The sequence below is a fragment of the Pseudochaenichthys georgianus genome, chromosome 24, assembly GCF_902827115.2.
Source record: "Pseudochaenichthys georgianus chromosome 24, fPseGeo1.2, whole genome shotgun sequence".
NCBI classification, from domain to species: Eukaryota; Metazoa; Chordata; class Actinopteri; order Perciformes; family Channichthyidae; genus Pseudochaenichthys; species Pseudochaenichthys georgianus.
The window spans coordinates 6,592,262-6,616,242 of record NC_047526.1 but is presented as its reverse complement, the minus strand read 5'-3'; the positions used below and the strand labels follow the sequence as shown (position 1 = coordinate 6,616,242).

At 38.5% G+C, this 23,981-nt stretch overlaps 2 protein-coding genes across 3 annotated transcripts in view; both read left to right on the top strand.

Moving 5' to 3' along the window:
• Positions 1-2,568: 2,568 nt before the first annotated feature.
• On the top strand, positions 2,569-23,654 carry LOC117440257 (mucin-2-like). The gene is made up of 16 exons (XM_071202029.1): positions 2,569-2,632; positions 6,577-6,680; positions 6,781-6,832; positions 7,048-7,194; positions 7,281-7,445; positions 8,030-8,182; positions 10,346-10,510; positions 10,867-11,010; positions 11,099-11,269; positions 12,626-13,042; positions 13,150-13,299; positions 13,475-13,645; positions 21,851-22,037; positions 22,126-22,476; positions 22,882-22,917; positions 23,519-23,654. The coding sequence occupies exons 2-16, from the start codon at positions 6,579-6,581 to the stop codon at positions 23,652-23,654; spliced, it is 2,547 nt and encodes an 848-aa protein (XP_071058130.1). The 5' UTR covers positions 2,569-2,632; positions 6,577-6,578.
• adgrf8 (adhesion G protein-coupled receptor F8) overlaps positions 22,219-23,981 on the top strand; it is a 41,921-nt gene continuing 40,158 nt past the window's right edge. For both annotated transcript variants that reach the window (XM_034076697.2, XM_071201984.1), the window contains exons 1-4: positions 22,219-22,476; positions 22,582-22,731; positions 22,882-23,052; positions 23,519-23,650. The gene's annotated coding sequence lies outside the window, so the exon portion shown is untranslated. The remainder of the gene's footprint in view (positions 22,477-22,581; positions 22,732-22,881; positions 23,053-23,518; positions 23,651-23,981) is intronic.

Here is a 23,981-nt window from a genome sequence, read left to right as displayed (position 1 = left end):
TTGATCTCGCGCGAAAACATAAACATGACGTGTTGCTAAAGCTACGCCTGTTGTTTACTGCGGTTCCTTATAGATAGATAGATAGATAGATAGAGAGAGATAGATAGATAGTTATAGATTGATCGATAGATAGTTCAACACAGTCTCACGGCATTTCGTGTTATAGTCACAACTTTTTTTTAATACAGATTTCAGTATTCTGACACAGAACGATTTTAATAGTAATGTAATTCTATTGGTAGTATGTTTCGTGCCTGCACCAAATAATAACAAATTGGAAGGAAAAAAAGATTTAACAAATACAGTTGTCAGTATTCTGAGGCTCTGAGCCCCATTTATTTTCCTCGCGGACGGCAAAAAAAGTCTGACATTATACAATTTAAAATAAAAACGATAATCGTGGCTTGATATTGAGTAGCAAAATGTTTTTATGAAACACACAGCTTCCGGTCTTCCAAGACCCGACCGGACAAAAAGACGTGCTGCAGGCACGAAACACACTACCAATAGAAATACATTGCTTTTAAAATCGTTCTGTGTGACACGAGAAAAAGGGGAAAATTGTGTTGGTGAACACGAATCAATAGATTACATTTATTTTGTGACTATTACACGAAATGCCGTGAGACTGGGTTGGATAGCTATAGATTGAGACAGAAATAGAGAGACACTTTGCACATAACTCACGGTAGCGATCTTTTATACTTCATGCAATGCACAAACTATATCATATGAAAGCTGAGAGTCCGCAGATTATATTGGTATACGTGTCATCACTGTGCGATCAAAACTCACTCTTCACCCTGTGTTCTAGTATGATAAATAAAAGAACATTGTACCTTGAAAATCAATGCATTCTAATAGCGGGTACATTTGACCCGTTGGCGGTTTTAGGTATACAGCGACCCCTGGCGGTTCTAGTGTTAATCTTCTTAAAATTGATACATCTTCTGTTGTTGTGCCATCCAGCAACACTGGGGCTGAAGTCGAATAGTCCATTTAGCTTAGGAACCTTCCTAAAGGAGTGAAATTACCCGGAAGTCCCTCAGTGGCAGCCATGATAAGTGCCGTTCGAATTCTCTAGAATGATGAGAATGATAGGAAAGGAGGTTTCAAACTTCCTTTATAACCTCCTTTAGCTTAGGAACCACTGGACCTCCCTAACCGACAGGAGAAGCGAAAATGCTGCCCCACAATGCCTTGCAGCCGCAGCATTTGCCGTCACTCAACAGTCGGCCGTTCACGGAAACAACCGATTATGATCGAGAAATGATATCATGAAAGTTACGGTGCTTATTAAGCATTTTAAAACATAGGTGGTAAGTTGCCAAAGTGCTTTGTTTTGAACGTTCATCAGTATTATAATCAAAAAGAGAAATATGAACGTTAGTTTTTACTGAAATGATCAAATAAAGTCAACATTTCACAGTCTTCACTGAGCTGTGTGGAGTTTGTTCAACTTTTAAAAGATGTTTGAATGGTGATATACACAGTGATAGATGTTAAGGACTAACGTTTATAATAAATACATCTGTATTGATTTTAAGATCTTTAGTTCATACAATCATACGTATTGGGATCATTGGTATTAATGTGGACCGGAGGGAGAGGGGGACGAGCATAAGTTTCACTTTCCTTTTTTATTTCAATTCCAACTTTGGTCATGAAGAATATGTTTCTCTGTTGTCCACGTTCATAAAGCAAAGCAGCAGCATCAGAGCACGGTGCAGAGTCTCTAGATGAGTTCACAGTAGTCCCTCGTTCTTATTAAACATCCATGTTGTAGTCCGCTGTATAGAAAACTGTGGTTTCCATAGTTTCCCCACAGCAGCAGACGCACACAATGACGTCCGCTGGCGCATCATAAACACCTCGGATAGTGAAAGTGCATTCGGATTCTCTAAAGTACCGCAGTCTCTTCTCCTAAGTCCTTTTGAATTCTCCTATCCACTATCCCTTAACCCCGTGACGTTTCACTCAGAGGTCAAGGAATAGACGATAGGGTTAGAACTTAGGAGCTGATTTTTAAACTATCCGACTGCAGCCTCGATCTTGTTGACTCACAGACAACACTATGTGAGAGCATCTCTGTCCAATGCAGTTAACTTGAAGAGGATGAGTCATTAAAGGTATGTTTACTTGAAAACAACGTGAGTCAAATTGTCTGTTAATAAAAACGACTATCTATTTCACTTTGACATGACATAGGTCATAGGTCAGGTAGATAACATGTCACCTCACTGTTAACATTTTCCATTAGTTGTTCTAGAAAAAAAGTTATGGTATGTGAGTAATGCAAGCTAACTGGAACAATGACTTTGGAAATACATATTGCTGTGGAAGTGACACAAGCCAAACTCTGTATGGCTTCACCAGTATGCACATGCTTGTAACCCTAAAAAAGCCTTTTTTTTTTTACCAGATTTAGATTTTCCTCAAAAAATGTAAGCTGTAATGCTTAAATAGTGCCTGTGTCGATTGGAAATAAAAAAAGCAGAAAGCAAGAAGAACATCCTTGTTTTGGAAAAAACAAACACACCCTTTCTCTAATTATTTAGAGAACGGGGTGCCGCCACTGCGTCAGGCCGTTGTGTCCTTGGGCAAGACACTTCACCCGGATTTGCTCCTGTGGGTAATGTCCACAGTACATGTATAATACCAATGTATACTTGTAAAAGCGCCTCGATGACTTCGAGGCGTGAAGATGGACGGTGTGGCGCAGTGCGCTGTGCAATGATCATCAGATCAAGGGGTGAAACCCGCCGCTGCTGCGTCTGTAAAGCCGGTGGGTCCTTGGGCAAGACCCTTCACCTGAACTTGCTCCTGTGGGTATTGTCCACAGTATCTGACCATTGCATATGTGTAATGTGTGTATATGTAAAAGCGCTTTGAGTCATTGAAAAAGCACTATAATAAATGTAAGGAATTATTATTATTTAGTGGATAGCAGCCTAGCTAATGTTAGCTGGCTTGCATTAGTCTATTTGGAGGAATGGCAAATAACCAGACGGTCAGTAGTGCTCTAACTTCAGCTATAAAGCAACCTGTGATTTGAATCATGAGTAACTAATGTCACAAACAAGTCATTTAATTACACACGCAACAGAGCAACAACAGCCATCATGAAAAGTGTTAATAGCTGGGCAAAGTATTTTAACTTATAACACCAAAAATAACCAACCTGATCTCACCAGAATGCGTGACTCCACCACGACTCCTTAACACCACAATGCGTGGTGGAGTCACGAACTTTGTTACATTTGCGTGTCGGCACCACGCAAACAACCCCAATGTAAAGTGAATGAGGCTCCTTTGTCGTGGTGCACACACGCATTTCTACAACGTCCCGCAGTGAGCTTTTATTCTATACAACGTTTTTTTAAATCTACTTTATAGCTTGTAGTAACTGATGGGAGGCTTCTTTTATTTTATTTGTATTCATAATAATTAAAAAAAATCGTCAGAATGTAAACATTACATTAGTTACGAATTTGTGTTCTCAAAAAACAGTGCATTGTGTGTAATGCAACTGTGATTTTTATTAAATTAGTTAGTTTTTAAGGAAGGCCAGAGCTTCTACACAGAAAAAATAGTGAAATAGTGCAATAAGAGTCTACAAGTGATTGGAATATGATATATTGGATAAATAATTTCTAAGTAGCAGCCAGATGAATGTTATGGATGTTGTTTCTAAGTTCAGGTGTTTAATAATCGTATAGCCTGTGGGATGAAGCTGTCTCTGTGTCTGGTGGTTTTAGTCCGGATGCTGCGGTACCGCCTGCCAGACTGCAGCAGACAGAACAGTTTGTGGCTGGGGTGATGGGGGTCTTTTATAATCCTGAGGGCTTTCTTTAAGGTTAACCTGGTATTTTACTCGACTACATTTATTTTAGTTACTTTACAGATTTGGATTAATGATGTGAAATATAAACAGCCCTTAAATCAGACTTTAGTTACACCTGAGTGAATTTCAGTGAAGGTGATTGTCAAGTGCCAACAATCAGGCAAGATATTTGATAGTTGGTGCTTGAGAAGACTACATATTTATCTGCAGATCCGTTTAAAGCATATTCATTACTCGTTATTCTCTAATAGTTCATTAAAGACTGTATATAATTGCTATTTTGCACATCCCTTTCAAGATTTCAAGATTTTCTAAGGTTTATTGACATACACAACAGTGTAGTTATGTAATGAATGAAAAACTTGAGTCACAGGTTCCTCAACAGTGCATTACAAGACATCTATCAATATGTGTGTATACTTCCACCATTACAGTGTCGTATTCTGCACATTTCTTATACTATCTACATACATAAGATTATAATTAATGTGTATAATATCAGTTAAAATAAGTGCTTCAACATAGTTAACATTGCAGGAAAGTTGATTGTCAAGTTCCAAAACAAACCATGCAATTTAGACTTTGTCAGGCTTAATATTTAGATACCCCCAAAGCTTTTTTCCTATTTAAATGAAGACCTTAACCTAAAGTATTCTTTAATGTTTAAATAAAGCCTTATTAGTTAGCACATCCTCCTATCAGGTACTAAACTGTTTTACTCTAGATATCATTTGAGTATCTTCTTGATATTTTCTATTCTATATTTATATCATTGACCTTCTACTTTCCCACTATTTTGTATGTACTCTTAATATTTAAATGTTTTCATAAAATATAACACATTCAAAAGTGCGTTACAAAAATGAAAGACATTAAGAAAAAGGCATTTTAAACAGTCGTTAAAAAGCAACACAATCTTCCTGCATTGCAATTACTCTAAACGTGCAATAACGTGCTTTAACCAGTAGGTGGTTTGGGTTAAAAAGCTGTAAGGTTTACAGTGTTAACAAAATAAGATATACTGCTGTTTCTGGTTTAGTTTACAACGAATATTATTTTGTTATTGTCTTAATATTTGTAACACAAAAGCGATGGAAAAACCCCACAGCAACACAGAAAAGATGGTCTTGACATGACCCAGCGGTCTAGTAGTTAATAAAAAACAATAATATCAAAACAAAATATGACTACTAATTTATTGTGAAATTAAAACAGAACAGTAAAAGAATAGTTTCCGGTCTATTCTGATGCCCGATCGCTGGAGATAAATAAAGAACTATAACAGATGTGTAATATTTAATGCAGCCAAACCATTTATTACAATGCATTCATGTGATGACAAGAGTAAAGCAAGCACTGCTGAATAAAGTATGATTTTCTCTTTTACGAAACGTTTCTTTTTCATATGGAATGCAGTTGGAGGTCAACCAATCAAAGAGCTTGAGGACTGATCACGGGGTTTGTCAAGCTAAGCACATGGTGTAGTCCCAAACGATAGCTGAGGATTCTGGGTAGTGTAGTGTCTTCTGCCATCCAAAAACTCCGAAAAAATCTTTGTTTCTCCGAATTGAAGGGGGAAAATACAAAAGCATTGTACACAATTCAAACCAATCAATGTTGTGTAATTAACAAGGACAATTTTGTGTTTTTTAGTCGATGAGTAGTGCAGATATCACTGTATAATCAATCGACAGTAAGGAGAATTCTTACTTCCGGGTGTACAATTCCCCGTTATCCAATGGGAATGGACGCTCGTAATACAATACAGGGGACATGATCATTATCTTTTAAATAACGTTAACTAAAGGGAACAATCTATTTGACACAGCTGAAGCTCTGGCCTTCCTTAAAAACTAATTTAATAAAAATCACAGTTGCATTACACACAATGCACTGTTTTTTGAGAACACAAATTCGTAACTAATGTAATGTTTACATTCTGACGAATTTTTTTAATTATTATGAATACAAATAAAATAAAAGAAGCCTCCCGTGAGTTACTACAAGCTATAAAGTAGATTTAAAAAAACGTTTTATAGAATAAAAGCTCACTGCGGGACGTTGTAGAAATGCGTGTGTGCACCACGACAAAGGAGCCTCATTCACTTTACATTGGGGTTGTTTGCGTGGGGCCGACACGCAAATGTAACAAAGTTCGTGACTCCACCACGCATTGTGGTGTAAAGGAGTCGTGGTGGAGTCACGCATTCTGGTGAGATCAGGTTGAAAATAACCTGTCCGCACAGATGTTGCATTCATCAAATTACAGTACACATTTTTCCAATAACCAGAAATTCACTCCCCCAGACAAATATATTTTGGAAATTCATTACATAGAAATTCACCAAATATAAGTTATATAATTGATCAAAAGAAATGTCAAACAAACACCCATATATTGTACATGTGTTGGTTCCCCAGCTCTATATAATATAGCAAATATAGTTCTTAAATATACCTTGTACACATTACTTAAAATGGTGGCCAAACCCAAAGCCATGATTGGAATGGCATCTTTATAGGCCTATAAAGTTGAATCTAATGATTATAAATGTAAGATAAATGTTAAGAAACCCTCATGTGCTTGACATTTATTTGTTCTGTGGTATAAGAACAAGGTATAATTATGACTGTTCAATATCTATGTAATTATCTAACAATACAAACAATGTAAAGCTGGGTGGTATGATTATATAATGTTTTTTTTCTTTTCTGTCCCACTTTCTTAAAAGGAATGGCAATATTTAAGACATGCTTGTCCATCTTTGCCCTTCTCCTGACACTAACTATTTTGGAAACAGGGAGCTTCATTGAATCTCCAAGTCAGATTTTACCGGTAGGTCAACACTGTTTACAATACTGTAAGGAAAATGTGGGATCACAGCCTTCAATGCACAAAGCAATTATTTGAACCTGAACCCTATCTGTTGTCTCAGGAACACAATGAAGAAGAATCATTTCTGCCTCACATCAGGGGAAAAAGGAGTGGTAAGTCTCATTATTAAATATTAAAGAATATTGGAATAATAACACTTTATAACTGATAGTTATTTTAAAAGATTTAAAACATGAGAGGTGTGACTCATCTCATCAAACTCAAAAAAGTAGTTCCCCAAGTACCAACTATTAAGAACTTGTATATTGTGTGTGGATGATTTAAAACAACATTTATATTTTGTTTGTATTTATTTCAATCTCTCTAGTGGCTACAAACCAATGGAATTACACGCTTGATATTGTATTGAATGCCTCTGATGTGGCAATCATTCAGCAGCTGCAGTCCTCTTTGAACAGTTTTCCCATACAACTTGGTAACAACACAGAGATCTCGGAAATTACCTTTACAATAGGTGAGTCATTTGAGTAGCTATGTTGACCTTCTTCCCAACATATAAACACCTGTTATGCTATACTGATATCACTTTTCATTCATCAGTGTGTTCCTCGACTGCCACTGGCTTCCAGTGCAGATGTGAGGACAATTTGGCTTGGCCATACAGCACATGTGTCACATATGGAGCCTGTGATTCCATTGTTAGTGGCATCTGTACATGCATTGATGCTATTCCAGCTGATGGGCAGTCCTGCCAGGCAATATCAGGTGAACAAGTCATTACTTATTGATTTCCTTTCATTACTAATTGCAAGGGGGCCATGAGCTGACATATTTTTGAACGTTGACTTAAATGTATTTTGTACACAAATTACATATCATTTATTTGGTTTGTTGAAAGCAATAATATTACATTTCAAGTTGTGATTGGTTAACTGCTCAGTAAAGTTCAGGCCCTTAGCCTATCACGTACAATGTGTTGGAGCGCTAGCCAATAGATGTCATCATGTCACTATGTTACAGAAGTAAACGAAGAGGTGCAATGGAGGCGTTTCAGGAAGGGTAGGGGGGTGGGGGGTGGGGGGAACACACGGATTTTAGCCTTTGCAGACTATTTACATGCACAAAAACCTTTTTAACCCGAAAAAGCATACATTTTCTTTTTGACGGCTACAACTTTTAAATAAAAGACATTCAATATTTTATAGTTAGAGAGTGATCATTAATAGAGCTCTAAGATAAAACACTGAAGTATTTCTTTAAATTACTACAGCTTAATTTGAGTGATTTCTCTACATTGATATGTCCTTTAACCAAAAGAGACCCTAAATCATGTTGTTTTTTTACTACAGGGCTTCTGGCTCAGGTTGAGTACGATGTGGATGTTGAGCTGAATTTGACTGATATTGGGACTGTGGACGTCCTTAGAAGCATCCTGGATGCCGGTGGCTTTTCTCTAGCCTTGGGTCCAACTGTGAACGTCACACACATTACCATTACCACAGGTAAGCATGGTGGTAAAAAGAAAGCATGGGGGGAAAATGTTGTTAGACAAGACAAAGGGCGCCTGGGTATTAAAGTGAACTGTGTCATTTTTCCCACATTTGACCATGTGATACATTCAATTCAATCAATTCTATTGTCTTTCAAGTGTTTACGGAGTAATGGCTCACTTATTAACTGTGGACAAAGTGCAATGCGAGAATATGCTCTCTTGACCTTCATATCACTAAACTATTTTATATTATACATTCCTCCTCTAAAATTGGGACTTTCCCTTCTCATTGAGGTGAAAAGTTCACCTCAAGTTTGGAAAGTTCAAGAATGTCCACATACTTTTGTGTGTCAACAAAAATAATCCTCCAGGGCTTCTCAGACAGGGCACTAGTAAGGCATCTGCACAAGTTAAACAATAATGTTCTTTCTAATTATTGATCTTATACGTGTTTCATTTGTTAGACTTCCAAGTCTGAAATACATACTGTTTATATACAGTATGTCCAGAGCAGAGGTTGTGTTAACCGAATATATTCCATATATGACGGAATTTTTAACAATGACGGAAAAATCTGAAAGCAGTGCGTCATTTTGACAGATTAGAACAAACTCAGAACAGCGCCAACGTTTCCCCGCAGCAGGGCTCCGGTGTTATGCCGTGTTATGGATGCCCTCCAAAAAGCTAATTATATCGTTTCCAGACCTAACTTTGCCGTACAAATCAATGAAATGCCTGGGAGTTTATGCTTTATGCTGTGGCGCACTCCCGCGAGGTGTACGGATCGACGGGTAATAATGAATTTTGACGGAAATTGTACGATCCTGTCCGTCAAAATGACGGGCAGCGAAAAAGTCTAGCGCAACCTCTGGTCCAGAGTAATGCATGTTTGAACAGACCATTACTCCTCAACACAATACAACCTAAAATATGTCCCTAAAGCCTATTCATCCAGCACCTAGAAACCAAACACCTAGTCTCAGTCCAAGGAGCAGAAGTACATGGCTAATTATTAGGCAGAATGGTGTAATCAGGTTGTGTCTGCCAAAAGTTTTTTTATGTTGGAAAGTTTACTATCACAAAGGGTAGAGTACAGCAGGTCATGCCTTTCCCAACAGGAAAAATATTATGCAGGTCCATCAGTCTGCATATCAATAATCTATTTGCTTCTGTTGGTTGCGCAGGGAGGGTTTATCTTTGGAGCGAAGGGGCCTTCAAACAATAGGTGGTGGTTTTTTGGGGGTAATGTGCTGTTGGACATCTTTCTGACCATTAAGCTGCATTCAGTTGCATTCAGTTGCAGTTGTGTATTTTTTGGAGAGAGCAGTGCTGCCCGACTCGGCGGAAGCGCTTCCCTTTCGGCGTCGCACATCATTCAAAATTGTCGCCAACCACGGCGTTCAAAGGTAAAATCATTTCAACTTCGACCTTGTTTAACGCTGACCTTCACAACCAATCAGATGCCAGCTGTACTAGGCTAGCAGGGGAAGTAAATCTGCTCTTTTCTCACCACGTGGTGAGCTGGACGCAAAGCCTTGCAGTGAACACAGCCAGTATGGTTACCTCCTGTGCTGGCTTGTGCCGCTACATACAGCTGTCATCTGATATAATAATTTCAACTTGGAATGCATCGCTTGGCAATCATTTGGAGCCATGCACAACACAGAAGGCAGTTCTTCTGCCTATTCAGGTAGCATCGCTCTCCCCATAGAAACACAATGTCAGCGCCGAGTCGTTTTACCGTGTATCATGAGAATGCAGCATTCTGGAATGACTGGCCTTCAATACGATAAGCACTACGCCATAAATCAAGTAGGCTATGGATGTAAGAAAATGCTGCATATCATTTAAGTGATTGACTGTGGCTCAGGATGTGAAGTTGGTCGTCAACTAATCCGAAGATCAATGGTCCTGCTCCTTCAGTCTGCATTGGAGTGTCATTGGGCAACGATACCATAGCAACGTGTCTCCCAAGGCACAGCAACATGTGGAAATAAGCGTTAGATAGATCCTCATGAGTCCAGTTTGTCAACTTGTTAACCCTGCTATCAGTTTATACATGTGTGTGAATGGATACATCTTGACATGTAAGGCAGAGGAACTTTGAGTTGTGGTAAGCTACAAAGCATTATAACTGATTATAATGTCTGTTTAATTATTTGTTTTCATGTAGTTTGTTACCCAAATGGAACAAACTTCCAGTGCAGATGTGAGGAACAGTACGTGTGGTCATTAAGCAACTGTAATACATATGGAGCCTGTGATGACATCATTGACAACACGTGTGGGTGTATCAACAGTATTCCTACCAATGGACAATACTGCGTGCCACAGACAGGTGACACTTTTACATTTAAAGTAACATCACACATATGGATATAATATTTACTTAGTTATTTTTCTCGGCACTGTAATCTGTATTTGGTTATTTAAAAAAAGTATTAGTGTTCTTTCAATTCTCTCTCACTCAAGGGGACCTCGTATTACATTTACATGAGCAAATCTAAATGAGCAAACAATATGACAAGATGAAAAGAATGAGGATGAGAGAAATATGAATACCTATTCTTGACCATAATTGAATTTCATTATCTTCACTCAGCAATTTTGCCTGAGTCATGTCATGACATGACCTAGATTTGGAACAAATTACTTGCAAATAATTGTCTCTAATTCGACTCTCTTTTTCTACAGTGCCTTTAGTATTTTATGAATACCAGATTATTATCGAGGTGAATACCAGCGATGCGGATCAGCTGAGAAACGTCCTGAACAGTCTTGCTTTTCCTGTCCAGATCAGCTCCTCAGTTAACATATTAGATGCCAATATCACCACAGGTAAGAACAAATGCATTATATCCTTTTTTAATATCTATTTCAAACTTCTGCCTTTTTCACAAGAGAAAATATGTTATTCTCTTTAAAGTTTGCAGCCAAGATCACACTGGGTTTCAATGCCGCTGTGAAAATGACTATCTTTGGCCGTGTGATAAGTGTGACACCTATGGGAAATGTGATGGTAATACAAGCAACACATGTGGATGCATCCATGCCATTCCTCCTGATGGACAATACTGCCAGCCTGCTGATCAATACAGTAAGTTGGTTTTCAGGTTTGTTTACTTTTAGGATCATATTTCTATGTTCTGCCTCTACTGGGACATGTCTCCATGCTTTAATGTAGAAAAGCGCTTTATTGTTCTCATACTGCCTGTGCTGCAGCACCTCTTTTCACCCTCTGTCTGAAACCAGAGCCCAGTCTGCTCTGATTGTTAGCTGGTCGTCTTTGTGATTGGTCAGGCGCTTAGAGATGTCCCACCCCTTAACCTTTTACGGACAATGTATAAGAGCGCTAGCCTATAGAAGCACAAGTGTTACATAGTGATGTCACTATGTTACTGAAGCAAACAAAGGAGTCCAATGGAGGCGTTTCAGGTAGGGAGGGAGTGTGTGGGAAGACACTCCCTCTGGAGGGAACACAGGGATTGTAGCCTTTGCAGACCATTTACATGCACACAAACCTATAGAACACACTACAGGAAAGGGAACACACCAAACCACAATAGTAAGATGTCAAAATGTAAGATGACTCTTCTAAATGTAATATTCAGAAATATATAGTAAGTTTTGTTCAAACTAGCGATGTCACGACATGTAAGTAAGTATGTAGTATATCATGTTAATAAACCACATTATAATATGATGTAAATAATTCAGCGTTATTTTTATTTGTTTTTATTGCGAAAGTTGGGAAAGTTGTGACAGCCCTAATTCAAGCTTTTAAAATGTGCGTGTGACGATATACAGTAGTAACTATCTTATTAGTCTCACCCTTTATAGTTGTTTCTACTCAGCAGCAACTCCACTTTCTCTCCCATGTGAAACATTTAACAGCTTGTCTTCTGTGCAGATGTGAGGATCAGTATCGTTGGTCATGTGACCAGTGTTTAAAGTATACATGCTGTGACAACATCACTCCGATTAAAATCACATATTAGGCCCTAGTCCTGTTCCATATGAATGTAAAATGACTCAATTATTTTAAATTGTTATATCCAGAAAATGAAGTGAGTGATATACAAATGTACTGGTTATATAATAAATACAAATGATAATGTCATGTAAAAAAATCCATCATTTTTCTTTTTCACTTTGGTTATGGGAACATACTTTTCTTTATCTTTCTAGTATATCTATTTTTATTAGCAGTAAAACAGATAAAACGCACAATAATCAAATGTAAAAATTGATTCCACTAAAGCTTAATATTGTTATATTTCTTTTTAAATGTCTATTGGTATCATGATATCATTATCACGAATTCCTTTGGTCACATTCATTGTACAGTATATCATCTTCTTATATTCTGATAGTTCTTTTTCAAGCTCTTAAAATATGCATTATAACAAAGAGAAGCCATTATCTAAGAACTCCTCTCTTTGACTTCTTACAGATTTTACAGCTTGTCCTCTTATAACAACTCCATCACCAACAACTCTTCTTACAACAACTCCAACACCAACAACTCTTCCTACAACAACTCCATCACCAACAACTCCATCACCAACAACTTTATCACCAACAACTCTTCCTACAACAACTCCATCACCAACAACTCCATCACCAACAACTCCATCACCAACAACTCCATCACCAACAACTTTATCACCAACAACTCTTCCTACAACAACTCCATCACCAACAACTCCATCACCAACAACTCCATCACCAACAACTCTTCCTACAACAACTCCATCACCAACAACTCCATCACCAACAACTCCATCACCAACAACTCCATCACCAACAACTCCATCATCAACAACTCTATCACCAACAACTCTTCTTACAACAACTCCATCACCAACAAGTAAGACTTAAAGGACAGTATTTTATAAAACAAAAACCAAATGATAATATTATTTACAAGTGAGACATCAACTGTATTTGTTTTTCTTTCAAATGCTCTCCCTGCAGCTCCCCCTATTCTCTTTGAATACATCATTGTGGTTGAGTTGAACACCACAGATGTCACTGTAATAAATCAACTGAGTACCATTCTGAGAAGCATCCGTTACCCCTTTATCATCAACAACACACAAATCCTTGATGTAAACATTTCTACAGGTACAGATAAAAGCTTATTTTACATTGGTTTACATGATGTAAATATGTGAAATATGTGTTGGTGTTTTCAACCCAAAGTTTGAATCTAAAAGTTGTAAAACACACTTTATGAATATGACAGTCAGAAAAACTCATTACATGTGTACAATTCATTTTGTTTTTGTTTTGTCTCAAGTTTGCTCTCCGAGTAGTTCTGGTTACCAGTGCAGATGTGAGGATCAGTATCGTTGGTCATGTGACCAGTGTTTACAGTATACATCCTGTGACAACATCACTGGGGACACATGTGGATGCATCAATGCCATTCCTCCTGATGGACAATACTGCCAGCCTTCTGGTCAAAACAGTAAGTTGGTTTTCAGGTTTGTTTACTTTTAGGATCATATTTCTATTTTCTGCCTCTACTGTGTCATGTCTCCATGCTTTAATGTTCAAAAAGCTCTTTATTGTTCTCATACTGCCTGTGCTGCAGCACCTCTTTTCACCCTCTGTCTGAAACCAGAGCCCAGTCTGCTCTGATTGTTAGCTGGTCGTCGTTGCGATTGGTCAGGCGCTTAGAGATGTCCCGCCCCTTAGCCTTTTACGGACAATGTATAAGAACTAGGGCTGTCACTCGATTAATCGCGTGATTGTCCATAGTTAATCGCACATTAATCGCACATTTTTTAAATATTCGCCTCAATTCAACCTGGAACCTCTCTCATGTAATACAATACAAAGTGTGTGTGTGTGTGTGTGTGTGTGTGTGTGTGTGTGTGTGTGTGTGTGTGTGTGTGTGTGTGTGTGTGTGTGTGTGTGTGTGTGTGTGTGTGTGTGTGTGTGTGTGTGTGTGTGTGTGTGTGTGTGTGTGTGTGTGTGTGTGTGTGTGTGTGTGTGTGTGTGTGTGTGTGTGTGTGTGTGTGTGTGTGTGTGTGTGTGTGTGTGTGTGTGTGTGTGTGTGTGTGTGTGTGTGTGTGTGTGTGTGTGTGTGTGTGTGTGTGTGTGTGTGTGTGTGTGTGTGTGTGTGTGTGTGTGTGTGTGTGTGTGTGTGTGTGTGTGTGTGTGTGTGTGGGGAGACACTGTGATGGATCGTTGGAGCTATGTGAAACTCAAGGCATATGCTCTAACGCAGGGGTGTCAAACTCAAGGCCCGGGGGCCAGATCCAGCCCGTGACTTCATTTAATGCGGCCCACAACAGCTCTGAAAGAATATAATATGTTTATTATACGGTTACATGGCGATTTACAGAAGCACGTTGCCCATAAACTACATGTCCCACAATGCATCTCAAATTTGACTTTTTTCTCAGAATTTGACTTTTTTTTCAAAATGTCACTTTTTTTCTTTGACTTTCTTTCTTCATAATTTGGCTTTTCTTTTTAAATTATTTTGTGACATTCTCACTGAAGAGACTTGCAATTATTTGCCCTGGACTTCTGCTTTCAGACGTAGTTAATTATGAAGTTATTACCCTATCTTATAATAATCCAATGCAGAGGCAATAACATTATTTTATATATATTAAATATGTATTAGGGCCGGGATTAATTAAGATTAATTAATTACACAAAAATGAACGCGTTAAAAAAATGAACGCATTTTAATCGCACTTTAATCGCACTTATTTTTGCACAGCGGAACGTTTCTCACTGGATGAGTTTCAGGTGTACCGATTATACTGGAGCACCAACTAACGTTCATGACTTCAGCATGGGACTTCAAACAACAACAAACCACGGTGAACAATAGTCAAACATGAACGAACAAGCTGATGAGACCGCTTTGGTCGGCCCCGTGGATGGGACATTTTGTTTTAAAAAACGGACGGATGGAAGCGTCGATAAGAGCACGGTTGTGTGCAAATTATGCAAAAAAGAATTTGCATATCACCGCAGCACATCAAGCCTAAAGTATCACCTAAATGCAAAGCATGTAGCAGCTAGCCTGGACGTTAGCCCGACTCCGAGTGCAAGGAACCACACCCTGACCCAACCCACACTCAACTAGATGACTGGTTTCAGGGCCAGGATAAGTAAGTCCACGTCTGAGAAAATAACCAACTCCCTGGCTCACTGGATTGCACTCCACTTGGAGTAAAATCCATGTGAAAATTGCTTCTCACTGTTCTCAGGTCAAATATGTATATTTGATTAAAAATGCGATTAATTTCGATTAATTAATTACAAAGCTTCTAATTAATTAGATTAATTTTTTTAATCGAGCCCCGGCTCTAATATTTATATATGTATTTTTATATAGTCTTAAAGTTACAACCGGCCCTTTGAGTGCAACCATAATGCTGATGTGGCCCGTGATGAAATTGAGTTTGACACCCCTGCTCTAACGGGAGCTGCCTGGACGCTGCAATCATGTTGCGCGCACTATCCGTGCTGAGTGTGCTGACTTTTCGTACAATGTCCCACTGTCTGGCTTCCTGCATGAAGTCAAGTGCTCGGCGCAGTTGTGGCGAAATGTCGCTCCTCTGTTTTCATTGAAACAGGTCCTTATATCCGTTAGCGCAGCTAGCTAGCACCAGATGCTAACGACAACAATACACGTAAGGTGTGCGCGTTCTTTCTCTCTCTCTCGCTCGCGCCATACACACACCCTCCCGGTCCTCCCAATAGCCAGTCGGTGCCTGCCGGTGAGCGTGGAAGTTTGGTCTGCCGCAAGCGGGCGGCAGGAGCGGGGCTGTCAGCATCAGCTTGTAGATGGTATTTTAAACTCGATGCGCTCTGAAACTACGGGGCTGAGGACAAAAAATACACATGCGTTAATCGCGTTGAAATTATGAGTGGCGTTAATTTTGTTTTGCGTTAACGCGTTATTAACGCGTTAACTTGACAACCCTATTTAGAACGCTAGCCTATAGAAGCACAAGTGTTACATACAGATGTAGCGCTTCATTTCAGACAGTTTGAAACGCGAGGGCCGTGATTGGTACGTGATCTGCCCTCGCTCAAGGGAAAACCTCCAGCTTGACTTGAGACCTCCCCCGTGATAAATAAATGTAAATATTATGAAGCCAGCTGCAATGGATCATTGATCCACCAGGGGGTGCAGTGGGGTTCCACACTGGAGCTCATGTGAAATAAAGTCAGATACAGTAAGCTGGATGTACAGCGGAACTTTGTTAAGATCCATATATCACCGATATCATACTCTGTGCTAAATAAGAGACATGTAATCATTTACAAAACATCACCATGTTATTATTTAACAAAATAATGTGTTTAGTCGAAAAAAGTGAACGGGAGGAAATGCAGCCCGGCTCTCGATTTTTAATCCTAATTTAATCATCATCTTCACCACGATCATTTATGTTTATGTTTGCCGAATTGACATGAAATCACTGACACCTATGAATATACTGTATTCAACTTTATTGAAACGTTATTAACGTGCCTAAACTCAGTAATTCACTAAAAATATTTATATTTTAATGGAGCCTCGTCGGCAGATCAGGATCCCAACACGTGGATAAAAGTTACAGTGCAGTCTAAGATATGAATAGTTCAATTAAAAGCAGCGACAAAAAGAAAAGTCTTCAGCCTGGATTTAAAAGTAGTCAGAGTTGCAGCGGACCTGCAGGTTTCTGGGTGTTTGTTCCAGATATTTGGAGCATAATAACTGAACGCTACTTTACCATGTTTAGTTCTGACTCTGGGGACAGAAAGCTGACCAGTCCCTGAAGACCTGAGAGATCTGGATGGTTCATAATTTAGCAGGAGGTCAGAAATGTATTTTGGGCCTAAACCATTCAGTGCTTTATAAACCAGCAGCAGTATTTTGAAATATATTCTTTGATACACAGGAAGCCAGTGTAAAGACTTCAGAACAGGAGTGATGTGATCCACTTTCTTAGTGTTAGTGAGGACTCGAGCAGCGGCGTTCTGAATCAGCTGCAGCTTCCTAATAGATTTTTTAGTGAGACCTGTGAAGACACCATTGCAGTAGTCGAGTCTACTGAAGATAAAAGCATGGACAAGTTTTTACAAATCCTGCTGTGACATTAGTCTTTTAATCCTAGATATATTCTTTAGGTATTAGTAGGCTGATTTAGTAACTGTTTTAATGTGACTGTTGAAACTCAGGTCAGAGTCCATTACTACACCTAGATTTCTGGCTTTATCTGTTGTTTTGAACATTACAGACTGAAGCTCAGCGCTAACTTTTATACGTTCTGCCTTGGCTCCAAAAACCATTACCTCTTTTTCTATCTTTATTTAATTGGAGAAAGTTCTGACACATCCAGTCATTGATTTGTTCAATGCACTTACTCAGTGTTTGAATTGGAGCATAGTCTCCTGGTGAAATTGTTACGTAAATTTGTGTGTCATCTGCATAGCTATGGTAACTTATTTTGTTGTTTTTCATTATCTGAGCCAGTGGTAGCATGTAGATGTTAAAGAGAAGAGGCCCCAAGATGGAGCCTTGAGGAACCCCACATGTCATATTTGTCAACTCAGATGTGTATTTACCTATAGAAACAAAGTTGTTTCTGTCCTTTAAGTAGGATTCAAACCAATTTAGAACTGTTTCCGAAAGTCTCACCCAGTTTTCCAGTCGGTCGAGTAATATGTTGTGGTCAACAGTGTCAAACGCAGCACTGAGATCTAATAATACTAACACTGAAGTTCTGCCACTGTCTGTGTTTAAGTGGATGTCATTAAAGACCTTTACAAGAGCAGTCTCAGTGCTGTGGTTTGGACGAAAGCCTGACTGGAACACATCAAAACAGTTATTTAAATGCAAGGAATTACTCAACTGTTGAAAAACTACTTTTTCAATGATTTTACCTAGAAATAGCAGGTTTGATATGGGCCTGTAATTGTTCATTACTGAACCATCTAGATTATTCTTTTAGTGGTTTAATGACTGCAGTTTTCAGGGCCTGTGGAAAAATACCTGAGTGAAGAGATTTGTTTACTATATGAAGTAGATCTGAGGCCATGCAAGGCAAAACATCTTTGAAATATCCTGTTGGAATAATATCAAGGCAGCAGGAGGAGGATTTCAGAAGTTGTATAATGTCCTCTAGGTTTTTATTATTAATCTGATGGAATTGTGTCATGGTGTTTGAATTGATGTTAAGTGGACACAGAGACAACACATTTGCTGTTCTTAATGCAGAGGCACTGACTGCTTGTCTGATTTTCTGAATTTTGTCAAAATCATTGCACGCCCTGGTGGATAGAAATTCAGAGGCTCCTGACACTGGGGGGTTAGTTAGTCTGTCGACGGTAGCAAACAAGGCACGTGCGTTGTTTTTGTTTTTGGTAATGATAAGTAATGAGAAGAACGATTGTCGTGCGTTTTTCAATTCCAAATTATAAAGGCCAAGTCTCTCTTTATAGATTTCAAAGTGAACCTGGAGATTTGTTTTTCGCCACCTGCGTTCAGCAAAAAGGGCTTCTACTGTACCTAATTACCTTAACACTAGAACCACCAGAGGTTTTTGTATAGGCCTACCTAACACTGTCAAATCCCGCTATTAGAATGCAATTTTTAACAACATAGGGTGCTACATAACACACTTTCAGGAAAAGTCACAGACTGGGAGACTTTAATATTTTATTGAAAAAAAGTTACATTGCACACACACAACACACATCACACAAATTGACCAGATTGGCGGTTCTAGTGTTAAATAAACTCACTAATTAATGAAATAAGTTCAATACGCATTATTCTTATTCTTATCATTCTTTATGAGCGCAGAAATAGTCTTAAAATCAGACCTGTTTTTTAAATGAAATCTGACGGCAGGCAGTTAGCTCTGATCACCTATGATAAATGCGCCACATCTAATCGCTGGCTATTCAGCCACAGAGCTCCCTCTATACAAATCAAACTGTAGACGGTGTGAAAGCACCTATTGTTTTAAATAATGGTCGGAATGTGACCTGTGAGCCTTCTGAATTACCGTTGGACAGCACATTCTAAACTAAAATGTTCAATCAATAAAGTAACATCTTATCTTATCTTAATAATATCTTCATATTAATAATAAATCATACAGTATGTGTCCGAAAGGGAGCAGGAGGAAGCAAACACAAAAATATACAAAACATATACTGTATATTAAAGCAAACGATTGTAAAGGTAAAAGTATGAGCATAACAAATAAAGAAGTGTAATGTAAACATTTACATTATTATTATGATTATTTAATGTATAAAGACTATATATTATTGAATTACAATATTAGATATACTTTAGTTGATCTAAAATATTGATGTGTTCAAATGCTCTTCAAAACACAACTGAAAGTCCATGAAACTTGTCTTTCTGTATTTGTGAATGAAGCGCCATCTCCTGGTTAAAACCTGAAATTGAAAATCTGGCAACGCCCTCTTGGAAAATAGTGGGAGGGCTTAACATTCCTCGATACTGGTCTTAGGCAGGTCGTAGGCAGGAAGCTGTAAGCTGGAGTCTGAAATGAGGTGCTACATCTGTAGTGATGTCACTATGTTACTGAAGCAAACAAAGGAGTCCAATGGAGGCGTTTCAGATAGGGAGGGAGTGTGTGGGAAGAGACTCCCTCTGGAGGGAACACAGGGATTGTAGCCTTTGCAGACCATTTACATGCACACAAACCTATATAACACACTACAGGAAAGGGAAAGCACCAAACCACAATAGTAAGATGTCAAAATGTAAGATGACTCTTTTAAATGTAATTTTCAGAAATATATTGTAAGTTTTGTTCAAACTAGCGATGTCTAGACCCTCCAGAAAAACGCGGGCAAAAATCCTTGATCATGCGGGCTAAAATCCTTGATTATGCGGGCTGAAATCCTTGATTATGCGATCAAACATGCAGGGTTTTATGTGATTTTATGCGGTAAAATTGCGGGAAGTTGCGAAATATGCTAAATATGCGGAAAAAATAAATATTGGGCTGTCTTATTTATTTATTCATTCTCTCTCACACACAACCTGCCACTAACGTTAAACCCCTTTACTATTCAATTCAACACATTCAATGTTTATTTATTGTAAAATAAATGGTGCTTTTACACACACACACACATACACACACACACACACACACACACACACACACACACACACACACACACACACACACACACACACACACACACACACACACACACACACACACACACACACACACACACACACACACACACACACACACACACACACACACACACACCTCATTCTGTTTTCATTCGTCCGTTATCTGACCAGCTTCAATCTTGTAGGCTACTCGAAAGGGTTTTGGAGGTTGATGCCTCGGTGAACGTGAGTTGTTTGGCTTTCTTGTCCGCAGCAGCAGAAAGCATTTTCGAATGTTTGAATGAATCAAAGTGGGTCGTCACCGTCGATTTTCTCTTATGCTCCAACACACAGTTGCACGGGGTGCAGAATAGTTTACCCCCACTTTCGTGTCTTTAGCAGAAATGTTTGTCGGTAAATGAGATGGATTAGATTGTTTCATCTTGGTGTTTTCTCTCTCGTGTGAGTTCCACACGTTCACTCTACGGTGTTGTTTACCTTCTGTGATGCGCGAACTGATGACGTCGCATCATCATCATCATCATCATCACTTCACGTCAAGACGAGTTAACTTTTTTTCCCTCAACTTTGTGTGGAAAAATGCGGGGATTATGCGGCCTTTTGATAAATATGCGGCCTTTTAAAAATCTGCGTCATTTTGCTGATTATGCGGTAAATTCTGCGATCGCAGAATCGCGTTTTTCTGGAGGGTCTAGATGTCACGACATATAAGTAAGTATGTATATCATGTTAATAAACCACATTATAATATGATGTAAATAATTCAGCGTTATTTTTCTTTTATATAATTGCGAAAGTTGGGAAAGTTGTGACAGCCCTAATTCAAGCTTTTAAAATGTGCGTGTGACGATATACAGTAGTAACTATCTTATTAGTCTCACCCTTTATAGTTGTTTCTACTCAGCAGCAACTCCAATTTCTCTCCCATGTGATAGATTTCACAGCTTGTCCTCTGTGCAGATGTGAGGATCAGTATCGTTGGTCATGTGACCAGTGTTTAAAGTATACATGCTGTGACAACATCACTGCAATTAAAATCACTATTCTTATATTACTGTTTTTTCTCAGAAAAGAAAAATGCAGTTTTGGTCAGATCTAAAAAAAAATAATGTCATATGAGGCCCTAGTCCTGATGAAGTGAGTGATATACAAATGTACTGGTTATATAATAAATACAAATGATAATGTCATGTAAACAATCCATCATTTTTCTTTTTCACTTTGGTTATGGGAACATACTTTTCTTTATCTTTCTAATATATCTATTTTTATTAGCAGTAAAACAGATAAAACGCACAATAATCAAATGTAAAAATGTATTCCTCTAAAGCTTAATATTGTTATATTTCTTTTTTTAAATGTCTATTGGTATCATGATATCATTATCACGAATTCCTTTGGTCACATTCATTGTACAGTATAGCATCTTCTTATATTCTGATAGTTCTTTTTCAAGCTCTTAAAATATGCATTATAACAAAGAGAAGCCATTATCTAAGAACTCCTCTCTTTTACTTCTTACAGATTTTACAGCTTGTCCTCTTAACAACCTCCATCCCAACAACGCGGGGACAACAACGCCAACACCAACAACGGGCCGAAACAACGCCAGCACAACAACGCCATCACCAACAAACGCGGCGACAACAACTCCAACACCAACAACCGGCTACAACAACGCAACACAACAACGCCACACCAACAACTCCAAGCACCAACAACGTCAGCACCAACAACTCTTCCTACAACAACGCCATCACCAACAAACGCTTCAACAAAACTCAACACCAAAAATCCAGCACCAACAACGCCACACAACAACCCATCACCAACAACTCCAGCACCAACAACCTTCCTACAACAACTCCATCACCAACAACGTGTCACAACAACTCCAACACCAACAACTCTTCCTACAACAACCCCATCACCAACAACTCTTCCTTCAACAACTCCATCACCAACAACTCTTCCTACAACAACCCCATCACCAACAACTCTTCCTTCAACAACTCCATCACCAACAACTCTTCCTACAACAACCCCATCACCAACAACTCTTCTTACAACAACTCCATCACCAACAACTCCAACACCAACAACTCTTCCTACAACAACAACAACAACAACAACAACTACATCACCAACAGGTAAGACTTAAAGGACAATATTTCATTTAGAAAAAACAACATTACAATATTCATTTTAAGTGAGGCATCTTCTGTATACTCCCTTTTAAAATGCTCTCCCTGCAGCTCCTCCTATTCTCTTTGAATACATCATTGTGGTTGAGTTGAACACCACAGATATCACTCTAATAAATCAACTGAGTACCATTCTGAGAAGCATCCGTTACCCCTTTATCATCAACAACACACAAATCCTTGATGTAAACATTTCTACAGGTACAGCTTATTTTACATTGGTTTACATGATGTAAATATGTGAAATATGTGTTGGTGTTTTCAACCCAAAGTTTGAATCTAAAAGTTGTAAAACACACTTTATGAATATGGACATGTGTACAATTAATTGTGTTTTTGTTTTGTCTCAAGTTTGCTCTCCGAGCAGTACTGGTTACCAGTGCATATGTGAGGATCAGTATCGTTGGTCATGTGACCAGTGTTTACAGTATACATCATGTGACAACATCACTGGGGACACATGTGGATGCATCAATGCCATTCCTCATGATGGACAATACTGCCAGCCTTCTGGTCAAAACAGTAAGTTGATCTGCAGTCATCACTGCATTCTGGCCTGCATTTTCTATTTTACACAAATGTAATATAAAAAAGTCAAACTAGCAATGTCATGATATACAAGTAAGTATGGATATCATGTTAATAAAACGCATACCTGTATGAACATATTATGTAAATGACCCAACTCTCTTGTAAACTTTTGTTCATTTATGGTAACTTTCTGTCCATCTTCTTCAAGATTTATTTTGCAGGTTATACAATTGCTGTGACAGAGATAAAATACACTCTTATCAAAGTTAAAGATGGCTTCCACTGATGAGCTTCAGTATTGTTTTATTTTCTTTTTACAGAATGTCAGCATCATGATTATATAAATATTGCTTATTGTTTTTGCTACATTCATTGTACAGTCCTAGAATAAAATCTAGTATCTTCTTAAGTTTCACTCTCTGTTATTGCAGTGACTCCTCTGTCTTCCTTTTTACAGACATTCCAGCTTGTATTGCTATAACAACTCCACCACCAACAACTCCTCCTTTAACAACTCCACCACCACCAACTCTTCCTATAACAACTCCACCACCAACAACTCCTCTTATCACAACTCCAACACCAACAAGTAAGACTTAAAAGACAATATTTCATTTATTCATTTTGAGCAGTTTGGATAATGTATCTTTAAGTTACAGCATCTTCTTGTTCAATAGCGATCGTCTCAAAATGGCGCTATGGTAATGACATTCCATGTAATAGTATGTAATCCCCAATGAAGTAGGAACTCTCTGCTGAGTACAATGATGCTTTCCACAACCATCTATGGCAAATGGTTCATGATATGTAAGGGGGCGTGGCAAAAGCGTGGGGTGGGGCACATTGTTGCTAATGCAACAGGAACTCCCTTTCTACGACAATGGGTTCATGGTTCATTTGTTATGGAAGGGATTGGGGAA

Bases quoted from the DNA above. Each gene is read 5' to 3' on its own strand.
- LOC117440257 (XM_071202029.1), top strand. From the start codon at position 6,579: ATGGCAATATTTAAGACATGCTTGTCCATCTTTGCCCTTCTCCTGACA. The intron at 6,681-6,780 runs GTAGGTCAACAC...CTGTTGTCTCAG, and splicing joins CTCCAAGTCAGATTTTACCG to GAACACAATGAAGAAGAATC. The intron at 22,477-22,881 runs GTAAGACTTAAA...TTTTGTCTCAAG, and splicing joins AACAACTACATCACCAACAG to TTTGCTCTCCGAGCAGTACT.